The 14,770-nt window shown below is 36.4% G+C and overlaps 1 protein-coding gene across 4 annotated transcripts in view; it reads right to left on the bottom strand.

Moving 5' to 3' along the window:
* Positions 1–12,516: 12,516 nt before the first annotated feature.
* The window catches only part of EIF2A (eukaryotic translation initiation factor 2A), a 45,152-nt gene continuing 42,898 nt past the window's right edge, over positions 12,517–14,770 (bottom strand). For all 4 annotated transcript variants that reach the window (XM_036896327.2, XM_057499100.1, XM_036896326.2 and 1 more), the window contains 3 exons: positions 14,182–14,310; positions 13,560–13,625; positions 12,517–12,934 (listed from right to left, as the gene is read on the bottom strand). In XM_036896327.2, coding sequence (XP_036752222.1) covers positions 12,869–12,934; positions 13,560–13,625; positions 14,182–14,310 — 261 coding nt within the window. In that variant the 3' untranslated portion in view covers positions 12,517–12,868. The remainder of the gene's footprint in view (positions 12,935–13,559; positions 13,626–14,181; positions 14,311–14,770) is intronic.

Here is a 14,770-nt window from a genome sequence, read left to right as displayed (position 1 = left end):
CACTTGCCTCTCTCCTTTCTCAGGATCTCAGAGAAATGTCAGGAAAGTGGTACAAGAAATAAATCCATGGCAAACTGGAAAGAGTGGTCTAGAAACCATAAAGATTGGCAACAGGAAATGGATGGAACCATATTGATTAGCTACCTATCATTTCCACAATACACCAGGAAAAAGGTAAAGTGAAGATAGGAGCTGGGGAAGCCCTAGAGAGGCTCCAGGAACCAAATTAATATAGGGAAGGAGTGGGCTATCAAACAGCAATTGGGTAGCTAATTAGACAGTCATCCTCTCACTCAGGGGAAGCCCTCCATGTAAACAGGTCTCCGTAACTCCACACCTGATGTCTAATTTTACTCACTCTATAGGGCTGAGCTGTCTCTGTAAAGGGGTCACCTTATTGCTGGTGCCTCTGACTGACCACTTATATGATGGAGGGATTACAGTCTCAGCAGGGACTATGTCTGTATGTCAGTTAATGGATTGTACCTTTCTGTAGAAAATGGAAAAGCCAAGAATAAAATGCTCACTTTTGGAAAACTCTTTATCTTGTTTTTTTCAAATTTCACAGACTTTCTGATATCAAATTTCCTTGGAATTTATAAGTATTAGTTTTTACTTGGCAGGGGGATATAAATTCAGGAAGTATTCTACTTTCACAGTTTACAATGAAGGATGAATTACTCTACCCAATGTGTGTGTATTAGGCCGGCAGAGTAAAATGTTACATGACACATAAAATTAACTAAGAAAAGGACTGTGAATATTTCCATTACTATTTATGTGGAGAAAGTCCAAATGCTAGATTCTGTCTGAATTCTACGCATCCTCTATTTAGCTGCTCACCATGACAAACATGATAAATCTTAAACTTTTTTTCTATGAGTGCCCATAATAGATACACATTAAATCCTTTTTTTTTTTCCCATGAAGTCTCTCCTAATTGGTCATCCTTGACTTTTAAACCATCTGGAATTTGTACACCCACCCTGTAATTAGTCCGTTGGGCTGCCAACAAAATACCATGGGTTGGGTGACTTAAACAATGGAAATGCATTTCCTCACAGTTCTGAGGACTGGAAGTCCAAGATTAGTGTGCCAGCATAGCAAGGACCTTCTTGCTGGGTCCTCACATGGCAGGGAGAAACAAAGAGCAAGCTCTCTGGTGTCCCTTATTTTTCAGAATAAGAAACTTTAGTTTTAAAACTTAGTACTGAGAAAATATGGAATTTAGTAGTGTTGTGCCCAAAGTCGCGAATCCCAGAAGACCACCAAGGAGACAACACCGATGCAAAAGCAAAGAGCCTTTATTCGAGCTAGCTCGAGCTCAATCTCTCATCTACACCAACGCAGTGGCAAGATGCCAGAGAAAGAGAGCGCATTTTCCCCAGAACAAAGGTTTTATGGGTTTCCAGGGCGGTTTGGGGGGGTGATGGCCGTGGCTCTGGCTGATTGGCTGGGCCTGGGGGTAGTTGGGGGGGGTGATGAGTCATGGCTTTGGTCAGTTGGCAGGGTGTAGGGGTGGTGGGTGTACTTCTTGCTGACTGGAGAGACTAAGCTCCGATTGGCTGAAATAGGATCTGGGAGCTTGCCCTTTCATTCCCCCCTTTCTCTGCATCCTAAGGGACCCAATCATGGGTCTAATAAGATTTTGCAGTTGTAAGGAGATAAAGGCTGATACTGTTGTCTTAGCACTATTAGCTTGACTGTATTAATTCTATCTTTAATAAGTTATCAGGTAAGCAGGAGTAACAAGATTACTAGGGGCTTGTATTGAGCAAGGAGGACTATCAGTTGGACGGCCCCCATGTGGTCTCTGACAATCTGGACCAGCCTGTTGATGATACAGGGCCTAAGGGTTAGTAAAAGTAGGATGGCAAGGGGTCCTTGATTAAAGATAATCTGCCTTGATTTCTCTCTGGGACACTGGTGCCTTGGTCCAGGCGCACATTAAAAGACTGCATGCCCAGCCTCTAAGGTGGGCTGAGATATTGTATATTTGCTAAAGAATCCTGCCTTTTACTATGCCATCTACAGCTGGGTCTGCATGCTAGGTTTCTCAGCTTGCAAAATTACTTAGATCAGGAGGAAAGACAGCACATAGGCCTAGGCTCTTCCGCATGCTAAAGTGAATCCTACACATGATCACAAATGATTAGCATAATAAAATATGTGCTACTCTTCTTTATCTGGGGAACACCAACTGATCCCACTGAAGAATGACTCCAGAGCTCAATGTTCAACATAGTTTTAGTAGGAGGGGGGTTTCCAGCATGTAGTTACGTTGCTCTGATTGCAAATATCCTGCCTTGCTTTCTTCAGAGGCTCTCACTTTATTCTGTCTAAGCCTATGGTCCCTGTCTCATTCTCCCCTCTATAGATAGAGACTCTAGCTGCTGCTAGGGAAAAGGGGCAATGACAGCTCTGGCGGCTTCGTGCTGAGAAGGGGACGCAGTAAAGGGTGCAGCTAGGTCTCCATCACTGGTCAGTTGAGAGGGCCTCAGAAGGTTGGCGCTTCTATTCTGGGTTTCATTTCTATTACTATTTGCAGTTTTGTGGCTTTTAGGCAAGATAAAACAAATTGTGTTATAAGGTTATGTAGCAACATCTGGAGTTGGATTTTCCATTCTGGAAGGACAAACTTGATGAGATTAAGAATGCATGGTTGAATATGAGAACTAGAAATAGTAAAATTTTAATAGCAATGACAGGAGAAAACTAAAACATAGCTAGATATTTTGAAGAAGCTGGAATTCTGGATCTAGTTTATGTCCCAATGACTAGTATTAGGATTTAGTATGGATAAGGCTGTGTTATTGAAACAATACTTTTCTCTAAAATCACCCTCATTTTTATTAGAAGTAACTAGGTTAAGAAAATAATTAACAGCTGGCTTGATTATTTGCATAAGTGCAGCAAGAAGAGCAATTGATTACACAGGCTCTTTAAAATATGCTTTGCTGGAACTTTTTGTAAGGAATTTCAGATTGAATTTTTAAGGGCTTCTTGAGGCCAGAAAGCCAAGCCAGACTTGCCATGAGCTTGTGCCTTCAGTACCTGTAGATTTCGGTGAATTCTTCTCTTCTTGAGGTTCCCGCACCTGCCAGGAAGTGACCTTCCTTACTCACCTGGTAAGGCTGCTGGGAACTCTGTAAGCAAGGTACCAGGCCAGTTCTTCTAAGGGGCTTTGTTGGCTTTATAAAGTCAATCTTAGTCCCTTAAAGTTGTTCATATCTGAGTTTATGCACATGTCTCTCAGGTATGACATTCCAGTCAAAGCCTTGGTAGTATAACCAGTGTTTTTAATTAGTCTTCTTACAAGGAAAGCAGATTCTTATTGAACTTGTGCAAATAAACATACTGCCATGGAATATAAAAATAGTCACTGAAAGTTTTTAAATTCTGGAGGGATCAGGTAGAGAAAGATAAATGTTTCAATTCTGCTTATAAAGATAGTCATTTACTAAACTGTTGTCAGCTTAAGAGAACAAGCTTAAAACACTTAATCAGCAACATTTGAAACAAAAAGACACAAAATCATTTTCTTTAGTATATGTAATCTTATGTAACTAATACCTGTTTTGCTGAAATCTAGTTCTTTACTAGTTTAGGAATAATAGAACAGTGACTATAAATGACAAAAGACTTACAAATGACAATGGTTAAAGACTTGATGAGAACTTACTATAAGAGTTGATATAAGAAAATTTGGATATTTCTGTAACACAAAACATTCAGTAACAAAGTTTAGCATCATTCTCTTTGACAGTGCTTTCCTGGTAAATATATATATATATATAAAGCCAAATTAGTCAAATACTTTCTCCAATGAGAAAAAATTCCTCCGACATGTTCCAAGGGCCCTCTGGAAAATATCAGAGTTAACTAGAGGTAAAAGCACCTTTTTGCATTTGATTTTTTTTTTTTTTTGGGCACCTGCTTAAATAGGATTATAGGTTGCTATGAAGCAATACTTATCTATTTAACCAGAATGATAACAAAATATTTCAAAGGCAAATAAAGGTTACACAGTTAACAAACTTTAGCTTTTAGTCTTTTTAATATTAAGATTTCATTTAAAAAAAAATATTCCAGCAACTCCCTGAGACTTTAAGCATGAGAAACTGCTTTGATAAAACAATTAGAGAACCTTTTGCAATCTTTCAACATATAGAGCTAACAGTTAAAGAAAACTTTGTTTTTTTTTAACTGGAAACAAAATTCTAATTTTGCTGTGTACTTGATATCAAGACTCACTTGCTTTAATTTCACATAGCACGACTATATCTATAAGAATATAGTAATTTATTCTTCATTTGCCCCATGGTCCCAAGCACATAAGCCGGTGAGAATTATGCCTGGGCTTGCCTGGGGCTTGACTGGGTTTATCCCGCGTTATCTCTAAACATCCTGACCCTCCCCCAAAGCAACAGGCTGAGTGGATCCACCACAACAAAAGGCACCACGCTGCTGTACCACACTGCTCTCTCTCTCTTTGTCCCCCTTTAAATAAATAGCTGTACTTTAGAACAAAGTTACACATTCTTTAGCATGCAGACGAGTTTTCATTCTTTATACCTTCTCTTATTAAAACATACATCTTTTAGCATAGAGAAATGTTTTCCTTATTTAAGTAGTTTTCTTTTTTTTTTTTTTTTTTTAGATAATTATTTTTTATTGAAGGGTAGTTGACGCACAGTATTACATTACATCAGTTTCAAGTGTACAACACAGTGATAAAACATTTATATACATAATTCTAGGTTCCAGCTATCACCCTACCAAGCTGTTACAATATCTTGACTATATTCCTTATGCTATACATTACATCCCGGTTACTTATTTATTTTACCATTGGAAGTCTGTCCTTTTTTTTTTTTTTTTTTTTTTTTTGTGAGGGCATCTCTCATATTTATTTTAAGTAGTTTTCATTAGAACTTAAAACCATTTGATACTTTAACTTTCAGTGAACACTGAAAAATAGGCCACCGTAAACTGTTACACTAGCATTCTTCAGATTGATACATCTATGAACATATGTTATCATTTTTGGAAATGTGCTTTACAACACAATTTCTCATCAGGCACAAAATATGTCTATATAACTTAGCAAACTTTAAAAATTTTGGTTACCACAAAAATTCTCAGGCTGTTTGCATATATACACACTGTTATACATTAACACAGTATTATTATTAAGATGCTTATTTGCTTCACTTGTTTACTTATTTTTAGCAACCATGCTAGATTACTTAGAAAACTTTTACTAAATGTAAGACAAAGTCAAGCTTTTCTTTAAGCATCTTCTTGAAATGTTTAACAGGTAACATCAACTTAAATGACTTTAAGTAAACTTTGGCAGCTGATAACTGTAAGGACATGCACACCTCAGCCAAACCCAAATTAGCATTAATGCTTAACATTTTTTATCAGATTTTCTGGAAGTTTTAGAATGCCCAATTTTTCACAAGCGCTTGTCTTTATATCAATTTCATTAATACCATCCAGAGGTAGAAAGATATTTTCATTTACATACTTAGACACACAAACATACAGACTGAGTATTAATGATAAGGTTCCCTCTGGCAGCCATCCGACATTGAAAACTGGCTACTCACTAGAACAAAAAGTCTGCCACCGACCCTTCAGGACTTCCACACTGAGGTTGTTTAAGAGTGGTTGGATTAAATGTTCCCTCCGGCAGCCAGCCAACGTCAAAGGACGGCCACTCGGAGGTCTAGAAAACACGAAATTTTCCCTGACGTCTGTGCTCAAATTGTGAGCTCTCTCCCTGTCTGAGAAAAATGGTCTGTCATGAGAAGGGGGTCGTCTGAGTCTGTCCCATTTCTTCTGTCAACAAGACTAAGACAAACACAACAAACAACAAACAGGCGCCTACAGAGAATAAGAAGCCGCGGTGGCAAAACTGAAAGTAAGTTGAGGGCTTGTCAGACTGCAGCGGCAGCCGACTTTCCTCACAGATGAGGACTTCATCCTCCAGACGGGGGCAAGGGACGTCTCCCAAGACACCGGGTCAACGACCTGCCAGCGCGTCTGCCTAAGTCAATGCCGACCCTGATACAGATTGGAGCTCCTACAGGCTTATACAGGCTTCAGGCTTGTTTATGAACAAAAACAGTGAGACACAGACAGACAAAGACAGACAGATAACTGAGTGCACTCACCAGCCAGCACAGGGCTCTCCAGGTCGGGGGTCCTGGGGGTCTCTGGGATCCCGGACAAGCCCCCAAATGTTGTGCCCAAAGTCATGAATCCCAAAAGACCACCAAGGAGCCAACACCGATGCAAAAGCAAAGAGCCTTTATTCGAGCTAGCTCGAGCTCAATCTCTCATCTACACCAACGCAGTGGCAAGATGCCAGAGAAAGAGAGCGCATTTTCCCCAGAACAAAAGTTTTATGGGTTTCCAGGGCGGTTTGGGGGGGTGATGGCCGTGGCTCTGGCTGATTGGCTGGGCCTGTGGGTAGTTGGGGGGGGGCGATGAGTCGTGGCTTTGGTCAGTTGGCAGGGTGTAGGGGTGGTGGGTGTACTTCTTGCTGACTGGAGAGACTAAGCTCCGACTGGCTGAAATAGGATCTGGGAGCTTGCCCTTTCAAGTAGGTGTGCCAAAAGTGGAAAATATTTAGCACAAGATGCCCACAGAATTGTTGGTGCAAGTATTAAGAAAAGAGAACACTAAAATCATGTGAATTCTGTAACTATAGCAAATAGTTACATCCATAAGGCAGATGTAAAATATTTATATTTTAGGCTCTTTAAGGATGAACACACCCTACAACAGAAAATAAAATCACTTGGCTTTCTCACACATTTTCAGGAATGTATTAATACTGTAGGAGATGAATAGCACAGGCTAGATTTGTGATTCCCAAACTTTGCTAACACACTGGAATCACCTGGGGAATCCAAAGGACACTGTAATGATGCCTATTTTTCATCATCAGACATTACTTAGCTGGTAGGGAACTTCGGCATTGGGAGTTGTAAAAGCTCCCAGGTGATTCTCATGTGCAACAAAACTTGGGAATCACTGGGCTAAGTTATCTGGGGATAAAAAACATCGCCAAACTCTCAGTGTTCTAAAAGACAAAAATTTATTTCTCATTCATGCTACAAGTCCAACTGAGTCAGCAGAGAGATTTTGTTTATCATTGTCACTCAAGAGATCCACCATCTATGAGAGTGCTATCTCAACCCTAGCCCTCAGGGTCCAAGACAGCAGAAGAAGCACGCAGAACAAAGCACTGGCTCTTAAATGCTTTTGCTCAATAGTGACACACCTCACCTCCCAAACATTTCATTGCCTGAAGCTAGTCATTTAGCCAGGTTTGACTTCAAGAGGTTGTCCAAGAGATGAGAAGAAATATTGGTAATGACAGTAGTACCTCCCATCTTTTTGTAAGTGTATATTGAATGCTTGTTTTTATGCTGCCCTGGTGCTACAGACTGAATGTTTGTGTCCTTCCAAAATTTCTATGTTGAGGGTAATGGTGTTTGGAGGTGGGGATTATGGTAAGTGATTTAGGTCATGAGGGCACAGCCTTCCTGAATGGGACTGTGTCCTTATTAAAGAGCCCCCAGAGAGCTCCCTCAACCTTTCAACTATAAGAGGACTCAGTAAGAAGACAGCAGCCTATGAATCAGGAAGTGGGCTCTCACCAGACACCAAATCTGCCAGTGCCTTGATCTTGGGCTTCCTAAACTTCAGAACTTTGAGAAGTACCCTTGTGTATAAGTGACCCAGTCTACTACTGTTTTTTGTTACAGCAGCCCAAATGGATTGAGACACCTGGCCACATCTTTTGATATCAGGTCTTGAATCTTCAATTGTTTTCTATTTTCTACTTCATTTCATGAACCAGTCTTAACTTGATATTCCTAAATGATACACTGCATTTCTCTTGTAACCTCAACTGTACCCAGTAAATACTGCATGAATTGATCTATGTAGCTTTAAAGAAAAAGTGTGAAGGTTATTCCATCTAAATCTGGTTTGACTTTATGGTGTTGGTAGCCAAGGATGACCCAGAGAAGTAGGCACCAATTGTAGGCTTATTCCACTATTACTCCTTCTTTCCAGAACAAAATAAAACACTTAATTTTGGCAAGACTGAAACAGCAAGGCCGTCACAGTCATTCCTGTCATTTAAGTACTTATAAATGTATTTACACGTGTATGAATCCAAGAACTTCTTTGAAACCTCACTTGAGTAAAAATTCTTAATATTCCGAGCTGTCCTTTCTGGTACCTCAATAACTCAAAGAAATACAGTGCAAAAATGACTACCAGTTAAACTGAGCATCTATGGAACTAATTTCATTTCTCAAAACATCCAACTTAATCCCCAAATACAAATAAATGTACATACCTTGATGTCGTTTGTAAGCAAGTGTATATGTCTGTGTATTATAACCTAGACGTTTATTAGCGTGAGATAAATCCTATTCCATACAATGGGTCATTACAAAGTTATATGTATAGTAAAAGGAACTATATATATATATATATATATATATATTAATTGAACTGGAAAAAGATAATTTCCAATTCTGAAGCTTAGTCTCAATTATATATGTATGTATATTGATATGGAATTACCTCCAGAATATGTTAAGGGAAAAAAGGAATACAGAACAGTGTATATATGCCATTATTTTTAAAAAAGCATGTGTACATATACTTGAATACACACATGCTATGTATCTTTAGAAACACACAAGAAATTGGTAATTGTTGCCTCTAGAACCAAGGTGTTTTTTATGATATGCCTTTTTATACTGCTTGAATTTTTTAAAAATCTTCTGAGCATGTACTACCTACTTAATATTTTTAAAAAGAAGATTTTATGTTATCACACAGGACACTCTTACAAATCAGTTAAGAAAGCCAAACCAGAGAAAAGGGCAAAGGAAAAGGAGAAACAATTCACTAAAGAAATATAAACAAGTGTTAAATGTGGAAAAGTACATAACCCACCCCTAATAAAAAGAAATAAAAACAAAAAGCATTTCAGCTCTCTTGAAACCTCAAAAGCCTTATAGAGGAGAGTATGGAAAACTTTCACTGGTGGAAGTATAACCTTTAAAGAGCGCAATCTGGCTATAACCATAAAAACTTGATGTGCACAGTCCATGATCTGGCAGTCATGCTTAGAGAAATCCATCCTTCAATCACACTAAAACAAGTGTGTAAGGAAGGATATATTACCTAAGGACACAGAAGCCATGTTATCGCGGTGACCTAGAGCATGGGCTCTGGTGTCAGACTTTCTGGGTTCATATCATAGTGCTGTGATATTGGTAAATTCCTTAATTCTATGGCCTCGGTGTCATGGAAAAATCTTACAGGTACCCATTGAAAATAAAAATAACTGTAAGTGAATCAATGAATGTGTGAAGTAGGAGTCAAACTATTTTGTTTTTATATTAGTAATATGCCAGGATAAAAGATGGAATCACATTTTATTAGGCATTTATAAGGGAACACAGCAGACTTTTCAAATCTACTTGTCAAAATTTCTTAAAAAAACAAACAGGAGTTACTTTTGTAGACATATATCTCCCTCTCATGATGCCTCAGATATCAGGTGAGGTATTCCAAAGAGTTAAGTGAATTTCATTCAATATCCATAACACTTTGAGTTCTTCCCTTAGCAATGAGAGAGAAGGTAGTCATATAATTGAACTGGAAAAAGATAATTTCCAATTCTGAAGCTTAGTCTCAATTAATTATCATTTTTACATTGTGCAAAACTATATTCTCCTTTATATACATAAAAAAATTAAACATTATAAGTAAGGCTAAAGTTCTTTTTGACCATTGTCCACCCTAGTAATCAGTGTCAGCAGGTTAGTGTTTACCAGACTTTACCATCAATTTACCCTCATGAGACTTTTTTTCTGTAAGTTTACATACTTAAATGTACCCATAGAAAATATAATATTGTTTTGAAAATATTCAGTATTATTTTATTTGGCAACATAATCATGTTCTGACAAAAATGATCAACTCTATTTCTTTTTTAAGAGAATCATTCCTTTTTTGGGGGCAATAGTTGGATTTTTTTCCTTTTTCTCTTCTCTGGGAAGTTCGCTTAACTCATGAAAGACAAGGAGAGTATTTGCATCTACTGAACTGCCTCCCCTCAAATGTCTAATGCTCTTCAGAGATGCTTATGGTAAATGCCAAATACATTTCTTAGATGATTAAGGAAGGAAGATTTTTATGAGAATCCAGGGTTTACAGATTTTCCTTTATAATAAATACAGCAATGCATTTAAAAGTTCATTTTTAAGCAGGCTGTTAGCACCTTATACTCTTTTTCTATCACCCTGCTCTTACTTCTAGAAGATAATGTTTGAAATAAAAATCAAACAAAATGTGCAGTTAAAGACTACCTCAGTGATATTTATACTGATATGTGCTGAGAAATAGAACAATTTTTAGAAAAAATTTAAAATGTATGAAATGAGTACAGAAATAAAGATAATTCCATAAAGTCAGTCTAAAAATTCTGGTAGGAACAGCCACCCTTGAGCAATTAACAAGTATCTAACACCAAAGGTTCAAACACTAACTCTGATATAACATTTTTAAAATGATTAATATGTTTACTGTAAACTGTGTTTTTTTTTTTTTTTATTGAAGGGTAGTTGACAACAGTATTGCATTACATTAGTTTCAGGTGTACAACACAGTGATTCAACATTTATATACATGATAATTCTAGGTACCAGGTATCACCATACCAAGTTGTTACAATATTTTGACTATATTCCTTATGCTATACATTACATCCCGGTTACTTATTTATTTTACAATTGGAAGTGTGTTTATATATATATATATATATATATATATATATATATATATATATATATATATATATATTTTGTGAGGGCATCTCTCATATTTATTGATCAAATAGTTGTTAACCACAATAAATTTCTGTATAGGGGGGTCAATGCTCAATGCACAATCATTAATCCACCCCAAGCCTAATTTTCGTCAGTCTCCAATCTTCTGATGCCTAACGAACAAATTCTTACATGGAGTACAAATTCTTACATAGTGAATAAGTTACATGGTGAACAGTGCAAGGGCAGTCATCACAGAAGCTTTCGGTTTTGTTCATGCATTATGAACTATACACAGTTCAAATATGAATATTCATTTGATTTTTAAACTTGATTTATATGTGGATACCACATTTCTCTATTATCATTTTTAATAAAATGCTGAAGTGGTAGGTAGATACGAGATAAAGGTAGAAAACAGAGTTTAGTGTTGTAAGAGAGCAAATGTAGATGATCAGGTGTGTGCCTGTAGACTATGTGTTAATCCGCGCTAGACGAGGGCAATAAACATCCATGTATGCAGAAGATTTCTCTCAGAACATGAGGGGGGAGGTTCTAAGCCTCACCTCTGCTGCTCCCCATTTTCTCACCAGATGGCCCCCTGCGACTGTGCCTGTCTTAGGTTGTTCCTCCCTTGAGGAATCTTACCCGTCTCTGGCTAACCAGTCATCTTCCGGGGCCATACAGGGATGTAAACTGTGTTAATAAAAGTAATTAATTTTTCAAAAAATTGTTAGACTGCCAGGCCAAAAAACACTATACTGTCTCATGACACATTGTTTAAGATTTTATTAGAAAAACAACTTTTAAAGTAATATATTGTAAAAGTAATGTATCTGCTTAAGTTTCTATTATCAGAAATGAATTAATGTTTAAAGCAATAACATGTACAGAAGTTGTATGCACGTGCATACAAATATACATCCCACACCCAAAACATTCACCATACTACTTAAATTTTCATGCATTACGTCTTTACCAAATCTTATTAGAAGCTTTGGGGTATCAGTAAACTCAGTTATTTGTTTCTGTATGTGTCTCAAGATGTTTCTGGATTCTTTTCTTTTACCTATCAGTTTAAATGTTAGCTCTGGAAAACGAAAACTTGTATCACTGCAACTAAAATAAAAATAATTCAAATGTAAACCTGATGAAAAGAATTAATCTTAGCAGACTCTAAAATCAAATGTAAATTAGTTTTGAGAGTTGAATGTCTGGGGTTATCATTACATCATTTTTTCCTATGTCCCTGTGTTCATTCACATTGTCCATATGAATGGACAATCAAAACAAGACGATAGCAAAGTAATCACATCTCATATTTGGAAAATACTTACCTCATCCTTTAATCACAAGATTTATTATTTTAAATATCAAAATAAAATGTTTTACTATTTTCTATTTTTGAAGTCTGTTTACTTTAAAACTAATCAAAAACTTTTCTTCAAATACTAGAAATAAGAAAAACAATTTAATATATTTATATGACCTGATTTTTAAGGCTTTTCTTTAAGGTTTTGAAAATAATATTTTAGGATCATAAAAGTCCTATTATATACTCAAAGGAAAAATTTCCCAAACTTGCCGTGTAAATTAATAATGAACTTATTAACCAAGGAACTTACAATGAAACTAACAATGATTAAATTTAACATCTTTATTCATTTGTATGGTAAATACTGTCCCCCACTAAAAAACAGTTATTTGTCTTTCAATCTGTCAAGCTTAGCTAAAAAATTCATGTCTCTTTTCCCTGCTAAAAAATTCATGTCTCTTTTCCCTATCATGTGTTGACATGATACAGGATGCAGAATTTAAAAATCAATTTAATAGACATTATCAAATAAATTCACATGTATGCAGATCTTAGATAAATGGTTAAAATTACAGATGAACATTAAATGTGGGCATGTGGATATTCTATATATACCAATGGTTTAACAGAAAATGTGTTTACACTGACTTCTGGTAACCAACTTGCTTTCTGAGAATCTTTAAATACCTAATTCCAAATCTTCTAGCTCCTGAAGAAGGGTTTTCTCTTTTTGAATTTTCTCCAACTAGAAAAATAAAAGACAATAAAGTTATTAAATAGGAAATTAAATAAAACGAAGTAATTGTTGCATCTATAGCCAAAATATCAAAGGAGAAATAATTTAGAGAAAGAGTATTTTTGACACTTTGTCAGATCCACTGGTAAACACAGATTTAAAAATACAGATTAGAAATAAGTTCTAATTTGTTATTGGGTATGAACAATGGGGGCAAGGGACAGAAGGTGTCATACCACATCCCTTTAGGTCCAAAAAGTTTTCCATTCTATATCTGGGCTTAGAAGTGCTGAGGAAAGGAGGGAAGGGGCAAACTGGGCAGTACAACCTGAGATAGAGGAGGAGAATCTTATATTTGTCTAATATCATAAATTCCCTTTTTTTTTCAGCAGCAATGGCATTAGTATGCCTTTCAGGACTAGTGGACTCTCTCATTCACCATTACCTACATCATGTCTTCCACTATCCTTTCCTGTTAGAGTGGAAACATTAAAGAATACATATATGGCATATGTTTTTCACAGTAAGTTTTCAATCTGTGTGCTCTTTTACCTAATCAAACAACTGCTTATAATAAAGAGGGGAAGGAAAGGTGGCAGTGACTATAAGCCCAGGTGAAAAATGCAGAAAAGACCTGATTTTTTTCTAGCTGTTTTCCAGTTGCTGCTTGTTCTTTCAGCTGTTCAATTGCTTTCAGTTTCTGCAAACATCAAATATATTATAAGTCAGGAGGAATAAATCATTTTAGAATGCAAATTTTCTTAGTTAAAACCTCAATCATATGAGTGCAAACATTTTTATCAAGTACAGTCTTAAAATGCTAGGGTAAAGTACTTTTTAAAATTAAGTATAAAATTGGATGTTAAGAACATGGGATTTGGAAAAATATTTTATAAGTTTCTAATATTATCATGTATGTATATGTGTGTCTATACAGGTATGTAAAGTATGTAAATGCATCACCAATTTCACCATCTATTTTAGCACTCCACTGTACCCGACTGATTTGGTATCTGGCTCTATGAGCAACTTCATAATGCAGCTCTAGTGACCTCACAAACTGGCTACAGTGCAGCAAATTAAAAGGCCTAACAGCCTGTAAACATTTGTGAATAGAACTAAAATCAGTGCCATGCCTGAGCTCCAGTATTGCACAATGAGAAAGCAACAATGAGCACTGCCAGGAACTCTGAAATGCCTGTCTTAATAGAATTGTCAGGTATTTTTTAGTAAGTACATGTTTTTAAGTCTCTCACCTTCTTCAGGTTCTTGATTTTTTTGTCTGTCTCAGGGTCTCCAGAAGTTGACTGAGAGGTGGTATTTTGTGGTGTGCTCTGTGGTATAGGAGTAGGTGCCAAATCTGGACTCTTATCACTTCTTGCTTCCTGCACAAAATATTTTCAAAAACAATTTTGAAAACATTAAAGTATTTCAACCAACACAGTCTTGGTATATAAAATGCAGAAACCAAAATATGGCTTTATCTTTTACACTAAACTGGAGGTCCTATGGAATATACAAAATTGTTCCATAAGTGACAGATAAAATGCATCTTATAAGAAAAAAAATCACAGTAGAATGACACACCCAAAGGTTTTTACTATGTAACTGTCATAGGCAACACTTAGCTAGATCTAGAATTTGAAGATAAAAATAAGATAAAAAAAAATCATACTATGTTAGCAATGTAACAAAAGAAAACTTGAAAAGAAATGACCTTAGCAGAATAAACTAGAATGTTTCTGTATCAGCCAACAAGCATTCCAAGTTTTGGGGGTATTTTGGGATGTGCCATTATACAGATGCTTTGGAAATGTGAGAGGGCTTTGCTAATTTAAAGTGTTT

The sequence above is a fragment of the Manis pentadactyla genome, chromosome 1 (assembly GCF_030020395.1).
Source record: "Manis pentadactyla isolate mManPen7 chromosome 1, mManPen7.hap1, whole genome shotgun sequence".
Classification (NCBI taxonomy): Eukaryota; Metazoa; Chordata; class Mammalia; order Pholidota; family Manidae; genus Manis; species Manis pentadactyla.
The sequence above is the reverse complement of the archived record's forward strand: the minus strand, read 5'-3'. Positions and strand labels throughout refer to the sequence as shown.